Source organism: Anguilla rostrata, chromosome 10 (assembly GCF_018555375.3).
Source record: "Anguilla rostrata isolate EN2019 chromosome 10, ASM1855537v3, whole genome shotgun sequence".
NCBI classification, from domain to species: domain Eukaryota; kingdom Metazoa; phylum Chordata; class Actinopteri; order Anguilliformes; family Anguillidae; genus Anguilla; species Anguilla rostrata.
Genome location: NC_057942.1, coordinates 8,446,269 through 8,462,950, shown reverse-complemented (window position 1 = coordinate 8,462,950; position 16,682 = coordinate 8,446,269). Strand labels below are relative to the sequence as shown.

Below are 16,682 nucleotides of genomic sequence, written 5' to 3'. Positions count from 1 at the left end.
TCATCACCATCATCATCATCATAATCAAATCATAATCATAGTCATCATCATCATTGTGATCATCACCATTATCATCATCATTGTCATCCCCATAATCATTCATTAGGATCATTAGGATTGTAAAATAGCTGTTTGTATGAAAGTTATCTGTGGGTGTTCTTTTGTCTGTAACAGTAAAGACCGCCCGCCATCTTGTGAGCGATACTGTTCTATGAGCTTGCCTTCACAGTTCAAATTTAGTCAGTTGTGGAAATTAATTGAAGTTTTATTCACAAATTGAAAAATAAATTACGAAAATGAATTTTCATGATTTACTGTGTGAAGACGTGCTGAACGCCAGCCCGTGGGACACAGAGCTTAGCAGTGACACGCCACCCACCTTCATCCATGCCGTTGAGGATGGTCTCCAGAACGTCGTCGCCGTAGCGATTACGGTGCTCCTTCCAGACGGATCCGTTCTCGCTGCGCAGAACCACCAGCTCCCGATCCCCCCGGCCCAGCGCAGCGAAGTGGGGGATCTCCACAATCACGGGCCTGGACAGAGACGCCACACACACCCATCACATCTCCACACACTCACTGTACAGCCACGGTCCACTCAGTGAGTCCTCACAACCCTGCACTTAGTCAGGCAGGCAGGGAAAGAGCGTTCAGTTGTTATAAAAGTCCCTAACAAACGAAATACTAAATTAAATTGTTATATTTAAAATGATTTCTACATCATGAAACCTATGCACTTGTTGTACGTCGCTCTGGATAAGAGCGTCTGCTAAATGCCTATAATGTAATGTAATGTAATGTAATTTCGAAATGGTTATTATCAGGCCATTTTCTCCTGGAATTGAGTTGATCACACTGGGTCACCTGTTGTTGAAAAAGTTCCTGCCACTTCAAAAATGACTGTTAAATTATGAATTTCATGTATTATATAATAGATGCTTAAAGAAAAAAACATTTTTAAAAAGTAAAAATAACAATAATATAAGCGATAGATGCTGCCTTGATCGTGCCACCGCCCGTTAGTGCTTACCCGAGGAACTGCATGCTGGCGGGCCCCAGGGAGATGATGCGGCTGGCAAGCCCCTCCCCCTCCACCAGCGGGGGCGGGGTCGTGAGCTTCTGCGGCTTGACCAGGCGGCAGGTGATGCGGGTGGGGGCGGCGCAGGTGCGGGGCGGGATGATGACTCGAAGGCCGTTGTGTCTGCTCCCCCGCATCGACCCGCCCCGGGCGTCCACCATGAAGCTAACCAGGAACCTGGCAATCGGCAGATTCATGGTATGGGTATATAAACGATTTGTGGTAATAGATACATGGTATATACATAGTTGAATATTGCACATGCCTTGTGTGAATAGGACCTTAATAATGATGGTATAGGTATATAGGATATACCCAATGTAAACAGGACTTTGACAATGATGGTATATTATGGGCAGTTGAATATCGCATTTACACAGGATAAACAGAAATTTGATAATGATGGTATATATGCAGTTAGCATATACCCAGGGTAAACAGGAGGACTTTCATAATGATGGTATATTACGGGCAGTTGAATATTGCCTTTACCCAGGGTAAACAGGACTCTGATAATGACGGTATATGGGCAGGTGAATGCAGAACTGCAGAACTCACCCAGTGTGAACAGGGCTGGCGACGGGACTGACGTTGTCCGACGTCTCGGTGGCCGGGCTGCTGGGGATGAGGGAGTCCTCGTCGTACTCCTTCGGAAGAGGGACGGGGGTGTGCTGCTGTACGAGGAAGAGAAGCCAAAGCATTCCACTAAATAAAACACACCTAAAATATAGCATCAAGATGTATTCAACCTTATAACATACGGGAAAATACAGAACTTACTGCCACATCCAAATATTATAAAAAAGTAAAATTTTTAAATCTCTGACAGACCCCAGATCATTTCTGACAAAACACATTGCTAACCTAAACCTACAACTGAACTGATATTTCTTATCAGTTCTGAATATTGGTGGAAAACAGAAATAGATATTTTCTTTTAAAATTAAGCCAGTATTATGTAGGATTATTATTATTTAGTTTTTACTGTTGGGAAAAAAATAATAAATCGGGCAAAATTTTTTTTTTTCAATAAACCCTTTGACCCAGGAGTGGCAGACGGCTGGAGTGACCGTCTCAGAGCTCCCTAAAATACCTGCTCCATCACATGCTCCTTCAGAATGACCGTTTCCGGGGAGACGCAGGGAATCCTGGGGATAGCAGGAGAGTAGTTGCTGTCAGAGAGAGAGAGCAAGCCCAGGTAAGACAGGGAGGGGAAGGGGGGGGGGAGGGTGCTGGTGTTCCCCCTCAGTTTGGGGGTTTCCTGCAGGGGGGTTGGGTCAGAGGTCGATCTCGGCAGGCACTGTACCCGTCTATCAGGGCCCCCTCCCTTCTCAGTCCCTCCCCTTTATGGCCCTGCCCCCCAAGCCTTCCCACAATGCCCTGCAGTCAGCCGCGCTTACGCTGTGCCCAGCCCGCTCTCATAGTCCAACGATTTCTTGGGCGACAGAAAATCGTCATCATGGTCTTTCAGGTCATCCATCTTCACGTACCTGGTGCCCTCCACCCCAAGCAGCTCCTCACCTGCGGAAATCAACACCGTCAGAGAGAGAGAGGGAGAGAGAGAGAGAGAGAGAGATGGGATGGATCAGGGAGAGATGAACAGACATAGAGGGAATGGAGGAAAAGGAAAAATTACAGTGAGGTTGATTTTCGAAAGGAGAGAGATTGATGAGGTAGACAGATAAGATTTACAGACAGGGGGTGAGTGGAAGATTGAAGATTGAGTGATAGAAAGAGTGTGTGGTAACAAAGAGAAGAGTGAGAGAGATTAGGAGAGGAACAGAAACAGGGAGAAGGAAAGAGGGAGAAAGAGAGGAAGAGAATAAAAGGAGCGGAGGACTCCACATCACACACAGTGACTGTTAATACAGGTCAATGGGTTTTAGTGAAGCGGAAACACTCAGATCCACCAGAGCTTTTGGGGTTCAATTGGGCTGTTTTTTTAGGGGGGGGGGCGTACTGTCTTCACTGGGTCTGCTGGGAATTAGCCATGGCTACATCTGGCACATGAAACAGCGACATTTATGCTGAACACTCTCTGTGACAAATGGTCAAATAAAAAAAATGTGTGTTTTTGTTCTCCGATAAGTCCCAGGGCAAAGATCTTTTCCCTCCATTTCTATTTACACCCTGATGGCAGTAAAGGGACTAGATCTCTCTGTCACACACACTCAGAGACACACACACACACGCACACACAAGCACACACAGGCTCATGCACATACACATGCACGCACGCACACACACGCACAGATTCACAACACTGATGGGTGCCACACCCTTACACACTCTTCAGAACTGCATGAAGTTCCCACCTGAGAGAAATCTCCTACCATCCTGTCACTGTTCGGTTTCAAGTTCCACTGGAACACCAAAGACTGACAAACAAACAAAAAAATAACAACAAAAAAGCAACACTTCTGGGCACTTACCCCCACTGAAGGCTAAACTAGCTTGAGAAGACAAGGGACCAGTGCAAAGAGAAATATTCCATTACTGAGCTCTGGCCCAGAGTCGCTGAGAGAGAAGGCTTCATTTTCTGCCACGCAGCAGTGTGTAGAGGGTGTCCGGAAACAAACACCAAACCCCTGTAAGCTTCTCCTCTCTTTATGTCTACGTGTTTGTGCAAAATATATTCAAGAACGTTTGATAAGAGCCTGAGAATGAGAGACATATGCGCATGTGCCCGCGTTCGTGTGTGTGTGTGCGTGTGTATGTGTGCCCGCATCACCATGTATACATGTGTGACAATTTGGGGGGGGGGTGGGGGGGTTTGAAGACATTAACTGGGACACTATCTAAATTTAGATAAATGGTGACAAGCTGACAGTCAATCTATCTGGGAACAGAAAAAACAGGAAATGGAGGTTTCTGATCACTGCCATGGATAGCGCTCATTTTCATTCTTGGATGAATTACTTTTACTACTTTTCAATCTCTGGATCAAAATGGCAAGGAGGGCCATATCTGTTTCTGGATTTCAGACCAACTTCTGCTCTTATTTAATTAATTAGCCCAATCATTTACAGGATCTGATATTTTAGTACATTCCATGATATGAACAGCGGCTAATTAATGCTCTTGTGCCTGAATGCCTGTATTGTAGATTTGTTGTGGTCTAATCTGGCAGAGAATCAGTGTTGGTGTTCATGACTAATTAGCTGATTGAGCCAGGGTAACAGGTGGCAGCAAAAACCTGTACTGGCTCTCCAGGACTGGAGGTACCCATCACGGAATGGAATTAAACTCACATCACAGAAGACGGTGGCAAGAGAATACTGAGCCCTCTGCTGATAAACAAACACCTCATTAATTCATTACTTGTTCTATTCAACGAGTACTGAGTAGTACAGCCTCACTTTGGTTTGATGAATGCATTTCAGTTTAAGGTTTCCCTACCAAGCCTGGGACCAATGAGATGGGGAAAATCTGCCTCCCTCCCTTGGTAACAGTGCTGTGATTGGCTGTGTGCAGCCCTGGCCCAGAATGCCTTGCAAAGTGGACTCTAATGATCACGGGGAAATCAAGTTACCAGTCTCTGAGGTACATTAAGATGCACAGAGATTAAGTGTGATGGCAGGATAAGAGGAGAGAGGCAGTTATGTGAGATGCTAACGTTCAAACTCCTTCCTTTACTCCAAAAAGTGAGTCAGTCAAACAGACACTTAAGAGTTTCAGTGTACACTTTCCATTTTAATTCAGCAAGTTCAGAAAATTAATCTGAATTAAATTTGTGAATTAATAAAAATGTACATAATGCTCTCGAAGGTTTTGTCAATAAATTATCATTAAATTATTGAAGGGAATGTAAATGAAGCCCAACCATGATCTTTTTTTACAGATTTACATTTTCATTTTGTAGCCTACATTTATATTACTTTATCAGATGCTCTTATAACGATAACAGGGTAGATCTCGTACCAGGACCAAGGTGGAAAGGGCAATGGGAAACAATAAATTCACTTTGACCAATCAGATTGTTAGGGTGCAGCTGAATAATGTAACCCCCCCTCCACTACGTACTGCATTGGTTCAGTCCAGAGAAACATAGTCCAGGCCCCTTAAGGTGTTGCTTAAATTGAAGTCTCCTGTAGTATCACCATACATGGCCGTGTCTGTGCTCGGCGCACAGAACTCATACAGCTGTACAATTCGCTCATCATCGACAATCTGCGCAGATCCCAGATCAGAGACTGGCAAGGGAACGCATCACGCAAAATGCCAAACTACTGACCTGAGATCAGCAGGTATTGAAAGTATAAGGAAAGTGGGGAAAAGACAGCCCTGGCGGGTGAGTGAGTGAGTGAGTGAGTGAATGAGTGAGTGAGTGAGGTCAAAGGTTACTGGAGAGTTACAGAGAGGTTAGCACTGCACGCATGGAGTCATGACCGCATGCCAATGAACCAGAAAAAAACAACAACAACAACAACAACACCACCATTTTATGAGCGTTCAGGTACGAAGTGAGAGAAGAAAGAGTTCACAAGCTCACACGACAAGCTCAAAGAAGAGAGAGAGGAATAAAGAAAGAGAGGAAGATCGCTTGAAATGGAGTCACACGTTCACTGACCACCTATGACCGCACAAAGAGGACTGAAGGGGATGCTCATACCTAGCGTTAGCTGTGCGAGTCCTAAAAGAAGCAGAAGAGTCATCGTTTTAGGAGGAGCCACGCCGAGAGCTTCGCTCACTCAACAATCAGCGAGTCCCTCGTGTCCACAAGATTTAACGAGACCTCATAAATGTGTAATAAACAGATGAATGAAACAAAAGCTTCCAGCTCCCATTCATTCATAAAAGTCCAGGGAACACTGCCCGAAAACAGCAACAATCAAATAGTACAGTGATAATTTAATAAATTGTGTATCTCTAAAACCATGAATTGACTACGGAGATGTACGATGGGTTTAGAGTCCAGTGTTCAGATATTTTTTCTGCTGCTACTGTTGTATGAGATTAGTCTGCCTAAAGCTGAAAGTGTTCTCCGTCACAGGGGGTGTCCCGTTCCTGTTAAAAGTGTGACTGTGTTAAACAGGAAACGGGTACCGTGCAGTACGTATGTGTTCTGAGGCCCCCCCGGTTTATCATATGGAGAGCAGGCATGGGTCATGCGTGACGTGCAGCACGTGTCCCTACCTTCATCCTCCGACACGTCCAGGATCTCGTCCACCGTCTCAGGGAAGCTCATGCGGTGCTTCTCTGTAGTAGTCTGCTGGAAAAAAACAGAGAGAGAGAGAGAGAGAGAGAGAGAGCAGGCAGACAGGCAGAGAGTGAGAGAGTAACAGGTAACAGAGACAGGGGAGGAGAGAGAAAGCATAAATGAAGTTAGGGGAAACGTTTCACTGAACATAACAAGTAAATCCAACAAAATTCCATGATAGATCAATATGTGCTGTAATTAACCAAGACCCTTGTCTGACTTCAGTTGCACTGAACTGAAGTGCCACATCAAGCGACCTTATACAACTATCATGTCTCCTACACAAACTGTGAAATCGCTCTTACCACGGACACGGTCTCCTCGGTAACCAGCTTCAGCACATCGATGACGGAGATGTACCCCAACCGCTTAGCGATGGCCAGGGCAGAGGTTCCGTTCTGAGAAAGATGAAGAAAGAAGAAAAAAGGGTTAAGGAAGACAGAGGAAGAAACGTTTACATTCCCTCATGACTGCTTAGTGTTTAGTGTTTTCACAGCAAAATTACTTGAAGGATTAATTGAAGTGAGGAGGAGCTTCATAGGCTTGCAGGTGGAAGAAAAGAGCAGCAGAGGGGTGGATAATGCAGGGAGGACAGAAGAGAGGAAGAGGAGGAGAGGAAGTGCACTCACGGTGGTGAGCTCGTTAGGCTGGGCTCCATGTTTCAGCAGCAGGGTGACGATGTCCGTGTGACCCTGCTGAGCCGCCTGGTGTAGGGGCGTGTACCCCACCTGCCAGAGACATTTCCCACAATGCACCGAGTGAGGAGACATGCAACAAAGCCTTTATTCATAAAGCATCTCACAGTGTTCTGACCTAGGATCAGTTTTGCCTTTTGGTTCATAATGGATAAGGTTAGTACACTAACAGGGAAAGGAAACAAACAAACAAACAAATTCATTCAAAAAAGCCACCAAGAACACTACAAGTATTTTTTCATATCCTGAACTGACTATCCTGAACTTTTCTCTTGAAGTACCAAAGACTGCAAAGTCTGTAGCATGTCCGAAAAGTTGAGAAATTGTTTGCGTTTCTCACCCTAGTCTTGCTGTTGACATTGGCTTGCTGCTGCAGGAGAAACTTCACCATTTTGATGTTGCCATAGTGACATGCCACATGAAGCGGAGTGTAGCCCATCTGGGAAAAGGAAAGCAGCATAGACAATCTTGGGTATGGTAGGATTTCACATGAGATCTTAGAGTCTATACCCAGCTATATACAATATAAATCATGGTGATTTACAGATGTACATTATGTAGGATAGGCAGTTCAGTGGATTGTGGGACTGGTAGGAGTTTCTAAAGGAATTTTTATTGTATCAAAAACCTTATGATGTTACTCAGTAAAGGCTACAGTCCACATCAAAACAACGGTCAACAAATGTCACCACTGTTTCTATAACAACAGGTCACGAGCTGGCCGCACGGGTCCGTCTCGTCTGTAAACCCTGGAAGGTTCGACGCGCTGAATCTCGGAGGCCCGCGGCACCCGCCAGCAGACTTTCCGAACCCCAGAGCGCTCCGCGCTGAGGGACAGCGATGAAGCGGTAGGGAGCCGCTCGATCCGAACCCGCCGTGAACACAAATGGCCCGCGGCAAGCCGCTCCACTCCCCGGAGCTCCCAGGGGGGGGGCGGGGGGGAGAGGCTGTCACAGGCCGCGGGAGCCTGTTATCACAGCTCGGGCTCGCCTGCTGTTCCCAGCCCATCGATTGAGTCGGTAATGCAACCCTGCGCTGTGCCATAGACGGGGGGGGAGGGGGGGGGGTCCTCTTTAAGAGGAAATTAAATGTCAAGGCTTAGATTCACTGGAGTCCCAGAGTAGGAACTTCTAGGTTTACCAGAGTCCGTTTAAGGCAAGAAAACCAAGATGGTTTCTCGTTACCTGAGCTGACCCTCGAACAAATAATAACTGAGGTATAATGATTCCCTGATTCTGAAATCATTTATTTTGGGCACACAGAATTTAACATGACATTTGTTAATGTCATGGTTCAGCATGACTTGTTTCCCATGAAATGGTGAATTTAAAGACCATCATCCATCTATCGTTGTCCTACAATAGTGAGGCCTAGGCATTATTTTAAAACTATAGATCAAACCAAAAACATAAGAACATAATAATTTACAATGCTGAACAGGCTATTGAATACATCATTTACCTACAATCTAGAGAGCATCCAGCACTGCGTCAGGCCTTGACTTGAACACCTTAAGGGCCCCAGCCTTCACTAAAGGACCTGGCAAGCAGTTCCATGCACTGACAGCTCTCTGAGCATTAAGGCCACTCTGACAGTAAACCCCTTACCCGCGTCGCGGCGTAGACTGAGGCGCCCTGCTTCACCAGGATGTCCGCGATGCTCACATGACCCTCCTGAGCCACCAGGTGCAGAGGGGTAAGTCCACTCTGAGAGGGAGAGGGGGAGGGGGAGGGTCAGGGGACACTACACTCAAACTGCACCACAGTTGCAGGACAGTATGTACAACCAACCGCATTTCACACCTCCAGTGTCCCAGTGTTCTTTGCTACTGACCCTGCACTCTAGTGTTCCCCGAAGAAATCCGTTGTACTTAATTCCTCCAACATCCGAGACAGCCAGAGAGCTGGTAATATCCTTATTCAATGTTTGCAGTACATAATACTTTACAGCCCTCATTGTATGCTCACAACCTCCAATATCCCAGAGTTCCAAAGAGCAGGACTGCAGTAAATGCCCTCGTTGACCCAGCCGCTCACCTTGTTGCCCAGGTTGACGTTGGCCTGTTTGGAGATGAGCAGGGAGACCATGTCGGGGCGGCCCTCCTGGGAGGCCAGGTGCAGGGGCGTGACCCCCTGCAGGGACTCTGCGTTGGCCGACGCCCCGTACTGGAGCAGGGTGCTGGCCACCTCCACCTGGTTCTGCTTGGACGCGATGTGCAGGGGGGTGTAGCCGTTCTGAGAGAGGACAGAGGAGGACAAAGGGTGTACAGGAGAGTCCCGAGTTTACAACAGGTGGAGCGTGCCAGTGGAGCACGTGCTTGCTATTTGGGGGTTCAGGCCTGTTTTTTTTTTTTTTTTTCATTTTTCTGCTACTCTGTAACAATGTGATAGTTTTCTGTAAAAACAAAATAAAAAAAACAGAAAGTGTGAGGGATGGACAAGTGTACAACATACAAATTGTGAATGGCGTGTGTGTGTGTGTGCGCGAGTGTGTATGTGTATGTGTATGTGCGTATGCGTGTGTTTTCGGGGCTCTTACTCGGGCCGCACTGTGTGGGGACCCCCCTTTGCTGACCAGAAGTTTGACCACGTCCAGGTTGTTGTGGTGGACGGCCACATGCAGAGGGGTCAGCCCATTCTGAGGACGACAGAGACACACAAACACCGTTTTACTCCTCCTCTGAGTACCATCACCTCTGCTATCGTACACCCTTCTATACCGCTAAACCCCTCCAACCTTTCACCTCTCCCTCTCCACATTCCCTTTTTCCTGCGTCATAACACACTTTCATGCCTTCCTTCCTCCTTTTTTAATTTCCTATGTTTATTTTTACCCCTCCCAAAGTTTTTCATTTCTCCCTCTCTTTGATTTTATCTCCTCCCTCTCCATTTCTGAATCTTCCCTCTTACTTTTGTTAACTCCCGCCCTCTTTTTATTTACCACTTGCACTCTTTTGACTCCTCCTTCTCTCACTTTTACCCCTCCCACTCCTGAATCCTCCCGCTCTCACCTTTACCTCTCAGACTCATTTGACACCTATCTCTTGCTTTTACCCATGCCCCCCATTCCTGACTCCTTCCTCTCTCCCAGTCTAACTCCCTGTCTGTGTTTTCTCCTCCGCGCCTCCTGGCCCTACCTTTCCGGCGGCGTTTGGGTTGGCTCCTCTCTCCAGGAGCAGCTCTGCCACGTCCACCTTGCCGTATTTGGAGGCCACGTGGAGGGGAGTGAATCCTTTCTGCGCAGAGAGACACGGGGGTACAGAGGAGCCCCGAGAGAGATCAGAGAGAACCCCAGCTTTCACCTGCACACAGGGGCCCCCAAACTTTCCCTGTCCTATCCTGCCCAACACCCATTCATTGTGAGAATTGTGTCAATTATGTCAAAATAAAAAGTGCTAGCAGACAGTAAGTAGTGGAAGTAGGCATGAGCTATATACCACAACAATAATTATTTAATGCAATAACGGTCCATGTGGTGTATTTTTATCTTCCGGGTGAAAAACATCACCACTGTTATCTAGTGGGTATTGATGGTATTGACAGCCAATCAGGAGCGAGGCCTTTGAGCTACCATGTGATTGACAAAAACACATCATGTGATCACAGGGAAGACGTTTCTTTCCCCAGAAGCATTTCATGTGGTTTGGATAGGGCGGGGGGGGGACAGGAGCGCACCTTGGTCATTTTGGTCTGCTGGGCCTCCCCGTCCAGCAGGATGCGGATGGTGGAGGCGTGGCCCTCCCGGGCGGCGATGTGCAGGGGGGTGTGGCCGGCCGTGGTGGTGGAGTTGGGGTTGGCCTTGTGCTCCAGCAGCAGCTTCACCAGCTCCTTGTGGCCCATGCGGGAAGCGCAGTGCAGGGGGGTCTGGTCATCCTGGGGGGAGGGGAATCGACCAATCAATCAACCAACCAATCAATCAAACAACCAATCAGTATCTCAAAGCTGAGCATGTGCAGACGGTACCTTTGCTTTGGCGTCCACCGGCGCCGTGTTCTGCAGGAGGAACTCCGCCACCTCACAGTGGCCTGCCCGCGACGCCATATGCAACGGGGTTTCCACTTTCTGTGTGACAGAATATCATCAGACAATATTAGAGTACACTGGCAGTTTAGGTCAACTGAACGCATTGAACCATTATAGCGCAGTATAGCTATTGCATGAGGCTGAATGGATATGGTTGTGTCATTAAAAACAGTGTAATAGCAGTGTGGGTGCGCGTGTCTGTGTGTGTGCATGTGTGAACATGCATGCGTGTGTGTGTGTATGGGTGTGTGTGCGAACATGCGTGTGTGTGTACATGTGTGTGTATTTGTGTTGGATTGAGGAGCTCACCACATTGGAAGCATTGGGCGACGCCCCCTTCTGGAGAAGGATCTTCACTATATTGAGGTGTCCCATGAAGGAAGCCACATGAAGTGGAGTAAGACCAGACTGTGGAGTCAGACACACACACACACACAAACGGACACACACACATGCACACACACACACACACGGACACACACACATGCATGCACGCACAGACAGACAGACAGACACAAACATGCAATGTCAGACACTATCAGTGCAGTAATGAAACACAAAAAAACATATCCGACATTTTAATGTTTTACCAGTGCAGGAAAATACTTGATATATTCAACCAGATACAAGATCAATTAGATTGTTCCTGAGGTACCTTTTCACCATTATATAGTTTACAGTTATCACACAATCTGTGTTAATATAATTAACATTAATTAACATTAACTGTAACTATCATTGTTGCATGCAAACTTCCTGTCTTCTTGTAGAACACCACTTTATGCCCTATTTGTAATTCCCGAAAATGCTCTTGGGGATTCTCACAGATGACACGGGCCAGCAGCACTGAGATGGACCTGAGCTGTACGAGCTCTCTGGCTCCCCCTGGTGGGCCTCTGTTTTCCTCCCTAACCCCCGCCCCCGCCCCCGCCCCCGCCCCCCCAGCTGCCCGGGGCCCGGGCTCACCTCGGTCACCGCCTCCAGGGACGCCAGGTGCTTGAGCAGCAGGTCCATCACACGGCCGTGGTTCTTCTTACAGGCGATGTGCAGCGGTGTGAACCCGTTCTGCGCACACGGAGCGATAGCGTTAGCGTGGGGAAGGGGGAGGGAAACAAGCAGAATACACGGAGAAGCATCTGTGCACCAACTTCATGTGACAAACGAGAGTTTACTCATATATGAATTTAGTTTTGCACCTCCCGTGATTTTGTTCCTTGTGAGAGTGAAGCTCGGGTGAAACTAAAGAATCTGATTCCTGTCAGACCGGAATTAGTTCCATCCTCACACTTATGGAATTTTGTCCACTGACCTCTGTGACATAATGCGACTGTTCAGTTCCATAATGCACTGTTACATCCTGCACCCAGTAGGGGGCAGCAAAGAGCACTGAGTTCCACCCAGGAACACAGCCAGCAGATTTCACCAATTAGTTCTACCTCCTGGTTGAAAGATTGTGGTAACAAGAAAATCCAGGTGATCGGCCAAAAATACTGGCGTGGACTTTTGCTTTCTGAACCTGGATTTTCTGCCTCTGTTTTGGGGCGCTGTTTTTGAGAAACGATGGCGGGACGGAGGGGCTCACCAGCGCTCGGGCGTTGGGCTTCGCCCCCTTGTCCAGCAGCACTTTGGCCATGCGGTGGTGGCCGCAGTGCGCCGCCACGTGCAGCGGGGTCAGGTGGTCCAGCGTGATGTCATCGATCTCAGCGTTGTACTGCAGGAGCTGCCGAACGCAGTCCAGGTGATCCCCCTGCGCGGCCATGTGGATCGGAGACAGGCCGTTCTGACGGAGATTAAAACATTAACACGTTAAAAATGATGTCAGTTCCTTATCATCGTTGTTATTGTCACTGCTATAAATAGCATTTATTGACTTGTCATCCGTGTCAATGTTCAGATGAACACTGGCGATATTTGCAGATGCTTCGTGTTGATAAAGCATTTTGAATTTGAATTAGTATTTGGGAAAGAGAGCGGGAGAGATTCAGTACAGCTTTAGAGATACAGACTTGATACAATCTGACCGGGAAACCAAACGAGGTATGAAACCAGAAGCGGCATGAGAATCTGCTTATCAACTGATGCAAAAAAAAAATTGAGCATAAACTAGAACAAGCCACACGTTGTGTTGGTGCTAAATTCTACACGCTACGAAAGTTGAAACGCAGGGCATGTGTTGCACTAATGAGGACAAGCCCCCTCCCGGGCTCACTTTGGTTTTGGCCTGGATGGGGGCACCGTGGTCCAGCAGGATCTCGATGATGCGCACGTGTCCGTTTCTGGCAGCACAATGCAAGGGCGTGAGCTCGTCCTGTGCACAGAAGAGAGAGAGGGAGGGAGGGAGTGAGAGACAGAGGGAGGGAGGGAGGCAGAGAGAGAGAGGGAGGGAGAGACAGAGGAGGAGGGAGGAGAGAGAGAGAGGCAAGGGAGGTGGCAGAGAAGGAGGAGGAGAGAGAGAGGAAGGGAGGGAGAGAGGGAGGGAGAGAGAGAAAGAGAGAAAGAGAGAGAGAATCTTACATAACACGGTCATCTGGTCTGAGATCAGCTCCTTCCAAATTGAGTCAAATCAGGAAATGAACTGAGATTCAATTATGGGATTTTAAAAAAATGGCCCAAATGTTCCACAAGGATTGTGCTTCAGTTCATTAATTAAATTTCACCTTGTTCCCTGAAATGGACTGCATTGAAATGGAACTGACTCCCACCTCAGTCATTGCGGTGTATTTAAATAGCTCCAGGGAGTGGGCATTCAAATAGCTCACTGAGCTGTCACTGTATCGATGTACCACTGGGTCTGAACTCTGTGTTTGTCCTTGCACATGTATCAGTTCATTAGTTCTGCAGCATTGTGCAGGTAGTAGGGTCAGCATGTTGGGGTGATGGAGTGATGGGGTTCGGGGGTACCTTAGTTTTGGCGTCTATCTGTGCCCCTCTGTCCAGCAGCAGCCGTACCATGATCACGTTGCCCCTCCGCGACGCTATGTGTAAGGGCGTGATGCCATTCTGCAAAGAGAGAAACACACACACATGCACAGTCACACAGACACACAAGCACATGCATGCACCCACATGTGTAAACACATAGAAACATCCATACAAATGCATGAGTGCACATGTACACACATACACACACGGATTAACGAATTAATCTTTAATACATTTCCATATTTCATTGATACAACTACATTGGCACTGGTGTGTGAGTTTAGATAATGCTTTTTTAACACAAGCCCAGGTTTGAGTATTGGGGTACAGACCTTGGGGGTGAAGTTGACGTTGGCGCCCCTGTTGAGCAGTAGCTGAGCCACGTTCAGGTTCTCATAATGCGCAGCGATGTGGAGGGGGGTGAACCCCGTCTGCAGGAGAGAAACGAACACACCAGTTTCACCCAAAATGCCAAACCGCTCCTGCATCATCACTGCCTATCCTCATTAACTTTCATTTCCCATTTCTCTTCCACCAGTGTTGTTTTTAAAAATTTTTTACTAAATTAAAGGAAATGCTTGAAAACATTTACCAACATTCACAACAAAATTCTTCATACGATCACACATGTTAGTTAGTACCATGTTCATCGATGTATTTTCAAAACTGGCTAACACCTGAAGTGTTAAAGCTATTTAAAATACAGAAGGTATTTGAGCCAGATGTGGTGTATCGAAACAGTGACATGCGCCTCCCTGTTTGTCCCCTCCTACCCACCTTGCTCAGGACGTCTGGGTTGGGGTCGTTCTGCAGCAGGACGGCGGCGGTGCGCGTGTCATCATTACGCGCCGCGATGTGGAGGGCGGGCAGCCGCACCTTCCCTTTGGTGCCGTAGTTTATGAGCAGCGCCACCACGTTCTCATGGCCCTGCTGCAGGGCCACGGCCAGGGGGCTGAAACCATCCTGCAGGGAGGTAAAGAGGGAGGCAGAGAAAAAAGAGAGAGAGAGAAAATGGAAGAAGAAAAAGGAAGAGAGGAGAAGAACAAAGGAGGAGAGGGAGGAAGATCGGGTATGAGGAATAATCACCCGATTCAACTTCTTGAATCAAGACACCATCAGACAAAGTGAGAATGACGCTCAGGGAAGCTGATTGGAGCGCTGTGCTGTCACTCACCTCTGTTGGAATGCTCTGATTGGCTCCATTCTCCAGCAGGAACTTAACCACCTCCAGGTGATTCTCTTGTGCGGCCATGTAGAGAGGAGTGAAGCCCTTCTGTAAAGGGCAGATGGACACACACACACACACACACACACACACACACACACACACACACACACACACACACACACAAAGAGAAATGGACACACAGAGAGGCAGGCAGAAAGATATTAAATAGGTTCCATGAAATTGCCTACACATAAAACTTTATCTGAAAAAATAAACATACACCCTCTTAGCTCTCCATCACCGACGAGGATTGCCCTGGCTTGTTATAAAGTTATAAAGCAATCCATATCAGCATTTACATCAATATTGTTCAGAACTACCCACAGGCAGATAATCCTCTTAGCTGGGGAGTATTTGGGAGTCAACAGAAGGTCGCAGTGAGTGTCTGGTTTTTAAATCCGAAAACCAAACTGCGGCCCCATCCATCAGAGCCGAGCCTGACCCTTCGCCCGCAATTAGATATTAATCTGGAGAGAGGGATGTCGATTGCACGCGGAGGGACCGGTACGCCAACAAATTACCATCGCCGGGGCGACGAGGGAGCCGGCCGAGCAGGGGCGGCGACGGGCGGACAAACGGACAGGAACAGGAAGGGAGGGAGGGAGGGAGGCCCTTAATGAGTTTCTCATGACGAGGCTCCCTTAATGAGCCTCCTCAAACGCTCGTGTAAAATTAGGGGAGGGCTACCTGCGATGGGATCGTGGTTTATCGTCTCTCAGCTCGCCGTCTGAGCTCCCCCCCCACGCCCCGTGCCGTCTCCTCGGTAACTGGACGGCGGAGAGGTTTCCTGAACGGCTCGACGACTACCACCTGGAAAGCCAGACGGCGGCGTTCGCTGCAGTCTGCGGACTGCGCTGCTGCTAGCCGTGCTGCGAAACTGCACCGGCGTTGGGTGTCTGCGCGAGATTCTGAATCAGCAGTTTCTGCTCTGCTGGAGGCACGATCGTTTCATCCGTGACCCTTCTCTTTCAAAACAGGCAATCACTTTGTTGAGATCTGTCTTTTCTGCTCAGGGGATTGCCACTGTATTCTTGACTATGGTAAATGGTAAATGGACTGCATTTATATAGCTTTTCAAGCGCTTACATTGATGCTCTCATCGCCAGAGCATGGTTAGGTTATGTCTTGCTCAAGGACACTTGACTGCCGGCGGTTTGAACCGCAACCTCGACTGCAGACAATCAGTCTTACTCCTGACTATGTCCCTATATCTATTGCGATCTGACTTAGCACCCATTGTTGAGTGGATGCTATTTGATCATTGGTGCAGGAGCTACTTGGCGGAAGGGCAAACTGGCCGACTGGTCGCCGCATCTTCGAAAAGCGAGGACGGCGTCGACACCGACAGGAAGCGGCCTCCCCACAGGAAGCGGAGTCTCACCTGTGACTGGGCGTTGACGTTGGCGCCGTAGTTGACCAGCTCGGTGACCACCTGCTCCTGGCCGGCCAGCGAGGCGATGTGTAGGGCCGTGTTTCCTTTCTGCAGGGGACGGGGGGGGACAGGAAGTCATGTGCGTGTGTGCCAGCCAACCTGGCA

The 16,682-nt window shown here is 48.0% G+C and overlaps 1 protein-coding gene across 17 annotated transcripts in view; it reads right to left on the bottom strand.

The window, feature by feature from the left end:
- Positions 1–16,682, bottom strand: part of LOC135264872 (ankyrin-1-like) — a 126,946-nt gene that overhangs the window by 32,013 nt on the left and 78,251 nt on the right. For 6 of the 17 annotated variants that reach the window (XM_064353818.1, XM_064353824.1, XM_064353832.1 and 3 more), the window contains 25 exons: positions 16,527–16,625; positions 15,092–15,190; positions 14,695–14,880; positions 14,250–14,348; positions 13,897–13,995; positions 13,205–13,303; positions 12,578–12,775; positions 11,962–12,060; positions 11,305–11,403; positions 10,936–11,034; positions 10,648–10,845; positions 10,110–10,208; positions 9,512–9,610; positions 9,010–9,207; positions 8,581–8,679; positions 7,314–7,412; positions 6,908–7,006; positions 6,584–6,676; positions 6,215–6,290; positions 5,691–5,711; positions 2,479–2,599; positions 2,172–2,250; positions 1,637–1,752; positions 1,031–1,255; positions 380–534 (listed from right to left, as the gene is read on the bottom strand). In XM_064353818.1, coding sequence (XP_064209888.1) covers positions 380–534; positions 1,031–1,255; positions 1,637–1,752; positions 2,172–2,250; positions 2,479–2,599; positions 5,691–5,711; positions 6,215–6,290; positions 6,584–6,676; positions 6,908–7,006; positions 7,314–7,412; positions 8,581–8,679; positions 9,010–9,207; positions 9,512–9,610; positions 10,110–10,208; positions 10,648–10,845; positions 10,936–11,034; positions 11,305–11,403; positions 11,962–12,060; positions 12,578–12,775; positions 13,205–13,303; positions 13,897–13,995; positions 14,250–14,348; positions 14,695–14,880; positions 15,092–15,190; positions 16,527–16,625 — 2,953 coding nt within the window. The remainder of the gene's footprint in view (positions 1–379; positions 535–1,030; positions 1,256–1,636; positions 1,753–2,171; positions 2,251–2,478; positions 2,600–5,690; positions 5,712–6,214; positions 6,291–6,583; positions 6,677–6,907; positions 7,007–7,313; positions 7,413–8,580; positions 8,680–9,009; positions 9,208–9,511; positions 9,611–10,109; positions 10,209–10,647; positions 10,846–10,935; positions 11,035–11,304; positions 11,404–11,961; positions 12,061–12,577; positions 12,776–13,204; positions 13,304–13,896; positions 13,996–14,249; positions 14,349–14,694; positions 14,881–15,091; positions 15,191–16,526; positions 16,626–16,682) is intronic. The other 11 variants (XM_064353822.1, XM_064353826.1, XM_064353830.1 and 8 more) reach the window with 11 other exon arrangements.